The sequence below is a fragment of the Myotis davidii genome, unplaced genomic scaffold (genome assembly GCF_000327345.1).
Source record: "Myotis davidii unplaced genomic scaffold, ASM32734v1 scaffold217, whole genome shotgun sequence".
NCBI lineage: Eukaryota > Metazoa > Chordata > Mammalia > Chiroptera > Vespertilionidae > Myotis > Myotis davidii.
In genome coordinates this window covers 252,731-260,000 of record NW_006290034.1, presented here as the reverse complement: position 1 = coordinate 260,000, position 7,270 = coordinate 252,731, and the positions used below count along the sequence as shown (strand labels likewise).

At 56.7% G+C, this 7,270-nt stretch overlaps 1 protein-coding gene across 5 annotated transcripts in view; it reads right to left on the bottom strand.

Moving 5' to 3' along the window:
- FAM65B (family with sequence similarity 65 member B) overlaps positions 1-7,053 on the bottom strand; it is a 37,482-nt gene extending 30,429 nt beyond the window's left edge. For 2 of the 5 annotated variants that reach the window (XM_006762913.2, XM_006762915.2), the window contains exons 1-6: positions 6,755-7,052; positions 5,648-5,803; positions 4,825-4,903; positions 3,984-4,007; positions 2,921-2,974; positions 9-158 (exon numbers count right to left, since the gene is read on the bottom strand). In XM_006762913.2, the coding sequence (XP_006762976.1) occupies positions 9-158; positions 2,921-2,974; positions 3,984-4,007; positions 4,825-4,903; positions 5,648-5,803; positions 6,755-6,855 (564 nt within the window). In that variant the 5' untranslated portion in view covers positions 6,856-7,052. Of the gene's footprint in view, positions 1-8; positions 159-2,920; positions 2,975-3,983; positions 4,008-4,824; positions 4,904-5,647; positions 5,804-6,754 lie in introns of all 5 variants that reach the window. The other 3 variants (XM_006762912.2, XM_015563379.1, XM_006762914.2) reach the window with 3 other exon arrangements.
- Between the last annotated feature and the right edge of the window lie 217 nt (positions 7,054-7,270).

The window sequence follows — 7,270 nt, the reverse complement described above, 5'->3', positions numbered from 1 at the left end:
CCCCCCACCTCCGTGTACTCCTTGTGGCTCCGGTGCACCTCGGCCAGGCTCTCCCGGGCCGCCTTGCTGTTGGGGGACGAGGCGAAGGCCTGCTTCATCTTGCTGGCGCCGTCCTGGAGGCGTCTCTGGATGCAGTAGGCTTCGTAGAGCTCGTCCACCTGCCGGATCAAGCGGGAAGGCCAGGGCGCTGAGTCCTGATGGCACTTGAGCCCGTGGTTCGGACTCGCTGGTCCTGAGCTCACGGGGGCTCCGGGAGAAGGGCAGCCTCTCAGAAGGAAGCCGTCACTGTGGCCTTCGCTACGAGGGCCCCTTTCCACGTCAAAACCGACTGTCCTCCGAGCCGCTCTCCCAAGCGCAGAAGGTGAAAAGGAACGGCATGCAGGTGGCCCATGGCAGACAGGCGTGGCCTGTACACGCCACAGTGTGGGCCCTGTACGCGCCACAGGTGTGGGGCAATGAATGCTGGTGCCTCCTCTGCACACAGGAAGTAGGGGTGGTTATAAGCTTCCCTCCAAGGTGAAGACTTTGTTTTTTTAAAAAATGTATATATATTTTTATTGATTTCAGAGAGGAAGGGAGAGGGAGAGAGAGAGAAAAAAACATCAATGATGAGAGAGAATCAAGGAGGGCTGCCTCCTGCACACCCCTCACTGGGGATGGAGCCCGCAACCGGGCCTGTGTCCTGGCCGGGAATGGAACCATGACCTCCTGGTTCCTAGGTTGGCACTCAGCCCCCGAGCCCCGCAGCCGGGCAGGGTGAAGACTTGTACGCGCCATCGTCATTTTACTGTAAGAGAGCGTCACAGGTGACAGCCACACACCCAGGCTGGCTTATTGCTAAAGGGGAACTCTAGGCTTCTTACTGCGAAGGGTGTTGGTGAATTCTCGGCTCCACAACCACCGAGACGCTGCCCTCAGGCCAACAGCCACTGCGAAGAGGAGCTGCCCCACTCGGGGAGCAGACCGCCTCTCGCTCTGGGGGCCGATGGATCGTGATTGGGGGGGGGCTGGCCCTGGGGCGTGGCTCTGTGAGTTGGGGCGTCGTCCTGTGCACCAAAAGTTTGTGGGTTCGATCCCCGGTCAGGGCACATGCCCAGGTTGTGGGTTCGATCACTCCTTTGGGGGTCGAACGACCCTTTCACAGGGGTCGCCTGAGACCACCGGAAAACACATATATAATTACATATTGTTTTGTGATTCATCACCATGCTTTAATGATGCTCAATGTGTAACAATGACATTGGGGGTCACCACAACATGAAGAACTGTATTAAAGGGCCGCGGCGTCAGGAAGGCTGAGAACCGCTGGTTTAGGGTCAATGAGTATATAATTACATATTGTTTTGTGATTCATCACCATGCTTTAATGATGCTCAATGTGTAACAATGACATTGGGGGTCACCACAACATGAAGAACTGTATTAAAGGGCCGCGGCGTTAGGAAGGTTGAGAACCGCTGGTTTAGGGTCAATGAAAAACACCCTCGGGTGGGGATTAAAACAAAAAGAAAGAGGGGGCAAGGCCTGGGGGCGGCCTGTCTGCTGACGGCGTCTCTGGGCTGGCGACGGGCATGGAGGGCGGGGGCCGCGCTCTAAAGCGGAGCGGAGACACCCTGGTGAGCGGGGTGAATGCGGGAGCCCAGGCCCCGGCCTGCGGGTTCTGGGATGTGGGTTCACTGGGTCAGGGCCAGGCCGGAATCTGAACTTTCAAATGACTGGCCCGAGCGTTCTGACGCGGGCCGTGTGCCATCAACATGCAGGAACACGCGCACGGCGCCGCCATCGTCGCCAGCTGGGCGTGTCCCCTGGGTCCCCGGAGACGCCCCTCAACCCTTGTCCCCACCGGTGTCTCTATGACCGTAACCCGCTCGCCCGGCCCCTGCGTTAGCCTGAGCGGCTCAGTCTGTTCCTTTGCATTAGACCAGTGGTTCTCAACCTTCTGGCCCTTTAAATACGGCTCCTCATGTTGTGACCCAACCATACAACTATTTTCGTTGCTACTTCATAACTGTCACGTTGCTACTGTTATGAATCATCATGTACATATCTGATATGCAGGATGGTCTTAGGCGACCCCTGTGAAAGGGTCGTTTGACCGCCAAAGGGCTCACGACCCACAGGTTGAGAACCGCGGATTTAGAGGGAAGTTTGTTCTCTGTTTTCATTACGTGTCAGCCTCTCTGAGCCAGACGGAGTCACGCTCCAGGAGGAAGGATGGTTTTGCGTGCGTCTGTGAGCCAAGCGGTGCCTCAGCAAGTGAGCGGATTAGCTGCCTCGCCCCGTGAGATGGGCCTGCTGGCAGCCTGCAGGGACCTGCCGCCCACAGCACTCCCAGCCTCCGAGACCGCAGGACCCACGGGACGGGCAGATGGAGAAACACCGCCTGCCTCGTCCGGAGCTGCCTTCTTGCTGTTTTTCAAACTAAACAGAGCAACCTGTCCGAGCTCGCCGGCCCCACCAACACCTCATGGACGTCACGGGTCCACTGAGCGGGCTTCGCAGAAAGGGCACGGTTCAGATCTGCCCCGGTCACGGGGTCATGAGTGGGACTGCAGGGGAGTGGCAGCCCCGTGTAAGCCCGTCACAGGGCTGGGAAAGGAAAGGATGCTGGGACCAGCCAGCCGCGGGGCTCAGAGGCTGAGCGTCGACCTCTGAACCAGGAGGTCACGGTTCGATTCCCGGTCAGGGCACAGGCCCAGGCTGTGGGCTCCATCCCCAGTGTGGTGCGTGCAGGAGGCAGCCCATCCATGATTCTCACTCATCATTGATGTGTCTCTCTCTCTCCCTCTCCCTTCCTCTCTGAAATCAATAACAACAACAATAATAATAAAGAAATCCTCCCTGAACTACTGGCCAAGCTCAGGCCAAAGGTGGGCTGACCAGAAACCGACAACCAGGCAGAGGCAGGGGCGGCAGTTACCTTGCTGATGTGAAACTCCAGGCGCCGCATGTACCGTTCGATCGTTTTAATTTGCTGGAAGGAAAGGGAGACGTGTGAGCGAGGACAGTCATCACAGCGCAGACGGGCCGGGCCTGCGACCGGCCACCTCTCCCCTCTCGTGGTCGGGAGGCCCTCGCAGTGCTCGCCGTCCTCCTCTCCTGTCTCTGCTGGCTTAGCGTCTCCAGTATGAATCTGAGGGGCATTTAAACGTCTACCCTGGATAAACACGCTGAGAAATGGGCTGCGCGGCCTCGGGACTCTGTGATTCGCGTCCGGGAGGCCATCGATGGCCTCACTGGGTCTCTGTGGGGACGGCATCACCTTGGAACAGACCCGAGTCCCCCCAACAACGGGCACATTTTATCAGCTCGGAGAGGGACGCCCTTCGCTCCGCACTCCGTGTCTCTGAACTTGAGGTGCGTCGTCCGATCGCTACGCCTGTGCGTGTCAGACAGGGTCGCGGCGGGTCACGGGCGCCTCTCGTCCGTTACAGACACTATTGCACGTGCTGCCTCTCACTACCCCTCAGACGTCCGCGAGCAGATCCCACCGGGGTTCAGCGCGAAGGGCGCCGCACACGGGCATGGAGAGAGCAGCGCGTGGACTAAAACGACCCACATTGAAAATGGGCTTCGAGGGGTCCTGTCGCTGGGGGCAGAGCACCGGTTCTCAGTGACAAGGAAACCGTGTCACAGCATCACTGCGACCGCGGTTCTCTCTGGCAGAGCAGAAGGTAACGGTGCATTTTCCGATCAGAGGTCTCTGATTTGGGGAGAAGTGGTGGCTGGTATTTATACAGAAGGCGGGGCAGGGCCTCCCAATGCTTGGGAACCTCTTAAACTTCTCAGCACTGAGATGCCCACAGCCAGTGGCATTTCCACGAAAGCATCACGGGGTCTGGAGAGCGCGGCACCTACTCATCAAACTCAGAGGTAAAGGCACGGCTTTCTGGGCTGAGAAAAGTCACCGCGCTCTAGGCTCCCGCTGTCCCTCAGAGGAGACCTCGGGTTCATGTCCCCCCCAGCGCAGCACGGTCACTTACCTTGTCCAGGTCATACAGCACACCCTGAAATGAAAAATACAAACAATTAAAACGTACCTTCTGCAGGACTGCTACTGACAATAACAGAGGGACGGGCCTGCGTGCCCGCATTGTCAGGGAGCAGTGACCAGCCGTACGGTTCTGTGGGGTTTTCTCACATTCGCTTTAAAGAGGACAAATCTCCAAAACCGGTTTGGCTCAGTGGATAGAGCGTCGGCCTGCGGACTGAGAGGTCCCAGGTTCGATTCTGGTCAAGGGCATGTACCTGGGTTGTGGGCACATCCCCAGTAGGGGGTGTGCAGGAGGCAGCTGATGGATATTTCTAACTCTCTATCCCTCTCCCTTCCTCTCTGTAAAAAATCAATAAAATATATTAATAAAAAAAATAAAGAGGACAAATCTGGGTCATTTCAAAGGCCAGCAAGCGTACTTCTCGTTTTTGTTAATCCTCACCCGAGGGTACTTTCCCACTGATTGTTTTTAGAGAGAGCGGAAGGGAGGGGGCGAGACAGAGAGAGACACATCCATTGATTGCCTCCCGCACGTATCCCGACCGGAGCCTGCAACCGAGGTTCACGCCCTTGACCAGGATCGAACCCGTGACCCTCCAGTCTGCAGGCTGACGCTCTAACCACTGAGAAAACTGGCCAGGGTGGGTCTGCTTTTCTGGAAGGTTCTTCTTTGTATCCACCTCCATTCAGTAGGAGAGGACACTTAGCCAAAAACAAACAAACAGAAAACAACAACAAACAAACCCCAAAAAACAACAAACCTGCAAAAAACACACAAACTAAAACAAACAAACACCCCGTGAGTCAGCACCCGGGACGCGGGCACCCACCAGGCGGGAGTTCCTCCTCATGTCCTTCAGCTGCGCCGTCAGCTTGTCCAGCTCCGTCTGGTGGACCTCCAGGTACTCGCTGCGGACACAAGAGGACGCGCGGTGAACCCGCGCCCGCCGCTGCGGACAGGGCGGGCTGCCGGCCTCCCTCCGCGGGCAGGGCCGGGGCTCGCTCTGCGGGCAGCGGGGGACGAGGGGCTGCAGCTCCCCAGTCGCTCAGGTGTGTTCTGGGCAAACGAGGCCGAGAATGTAGCCGGGAAGGTTCCAGAACCGTCGTCAGCAAGCGCTGAAACAGGCCTGCCTGTGCACAGTGCTACACGGAAGCCAGTATTCCCCGGGGCCAGGTAAACACGTGGCTACTGCACCTTCCTCACTGTCACGGGCATCACCTCGAACCCAACAAATGTCCCACCTTTGGGATTAACCTAAGGCTTCCTCGATGACGGTGCAAGAATAAAATATCTATGCCGGCCAGCGTGGCTCAGGGTTGAGCGTTGACCTATGAACCAGGAGGTCAGGGTTCAATTCCTCATCAGGGCACCAGCCCGGGTTGTGGGGTCCATCGCCAGTGTGGGGCGTGCAGGAGGCAGCCAGCCGATCCATGATTCTCTCTCATCACTGATGCTTCTATCTCTCTCTCCCTCTCCCTTCCTCTCTGAAATCAGTAAAAATGTATTTTTTCAAAAAGAAGAATAGGATATCTACGACAGAAACGGACATTTTAAAATGATCTCGCAAGACTCGTCTTTCCTCTGCCCTCCCCCACCCCCCCGGCCGTTAGGAACGAGAAAGGGTGGGCTTCCGGCGAGGCTGGCGCTCTTACTCGAGTCCACCCTTCAGGGCCCGGTAGACCTCCTCCACCCTGGCGGGCTGCGGCTCCTTGGGGGGGCTGCTGTTCTTGTGCCCTAAGTTATGCATCTTCTTCAGTTTGGCCTGAGGCTTCTTGAGAGCAGAAGCATTTTCAATGAAGGAGTTACACCTGTGAAAGGAGACAGGGCAGAAATTGTGGCTCCAGCGCCCAAAAGAATTCCACGGAGCAAACACCTCTCAGTCATCTCGGATCTGTGTCTGTGTCTTTGGGGGAAGGCACCGTTCCCGGGAGAAGGACACTGCTGAGCCAGCACACACTGCGTTTCTCGGCAGTAGATGTAACTGCTGAAATCTGGAAGCGTTGCTGGGCCGTGCTTTCCTCCAGTCAGGTGACAACACTCCGAGTGAAAATGTATCATGTCACTGGGACCCCACAGGAAACCAAGGACACACCCTCCCAGGTGGAAATAAGAAACAGGCAGAAGGACATACACCGACTTAAAAAAACATGTGCATCAGCAATATCAGGCATGAACGTCTACTAAATTAGACTAGGGTGTGAATGACTACCTTTGTGATCAAGAGCCATAAGCAGGACAAATGGCTAATGCTTTTCCTATATCTCACCACCTCCTCTGCAGGAGAAATGCTGAATGATAGACAAGAAACGTCACAGCCCGGCCAGTGTGGCTCCGTGGTTGAGCGTCCACCTATGAACCGGGAGGTCACAGTTCGATTCCCGGTCGGGGAACACGCCCGGGTTGCGGCTTTCATCCCCAGTGCGGGGTGTGCAGGAGGCAGCCAGCCGGTCGATGATGTTCCTGTCAGTGATGTTCCTATTTCTTTCTCCCTCTCCCTTCCTCTCTCTCTAAAAATCAATTAAAAATATTTTTTTAAAAAGAAAAGAAACAACAGTGCTTCATTGGGGTGGCTGACATATTTTCCAAGGCAGAGATGAAAGTAAGACATGTTGCGTGTATGTGTGCATGTATGTGTGCATGCGTGTGTGTGTGTGTGTTCGCATGCACGCTGACGAGGCCGCGTGCACACAGATGCTCTGCACAGCACCGAAGCGCAGCTCCTCCTCAGCCGCATCCCAGGGGGAGCCCCGCGGACTTGCCTGGACCGCCGCTCCTGCAGGCCGCTGAACCCCGCGAACGACTGGCTCCGAATGATGCCATTGGGCCCTCCGGGCGAGAAGGACTGGGCTCCCACCAGCATGATCTCGGGGAGTCTGGCCGGCAGCCCTGGAAGGCGGGAGATGGCGGCTGTCAGGCAGGTTCGGACAGACAACCCTACGCGTGTCAGCAGCGAGGCCGGTGCCACGGGGCCAGGCGGTGAGTCAGGAGCCCTGGGGCCGGGACCCCGCCTCCCCAGCTCGCCCTGAGCCAGAGGGTGGCTGTCAGGGGCGGAGACCCAAAGCCGGCCTCCCGGGACAGCAGCAAAAACAAACGCCGCACAGTCATCAGGCTAGGTCTCTGCAGGGATAAATATATATATATATTTTAAACAAGGTTCAACCACGCCTTCAGAATCAACCTCCTTTACGGTTCCTTTCTCTACACCACAGTAACTTTTTACTCTCCCCAAGAGAAAGCCGTAAGCTCTGTATTTTTTCACATCAGGTACATTTTTG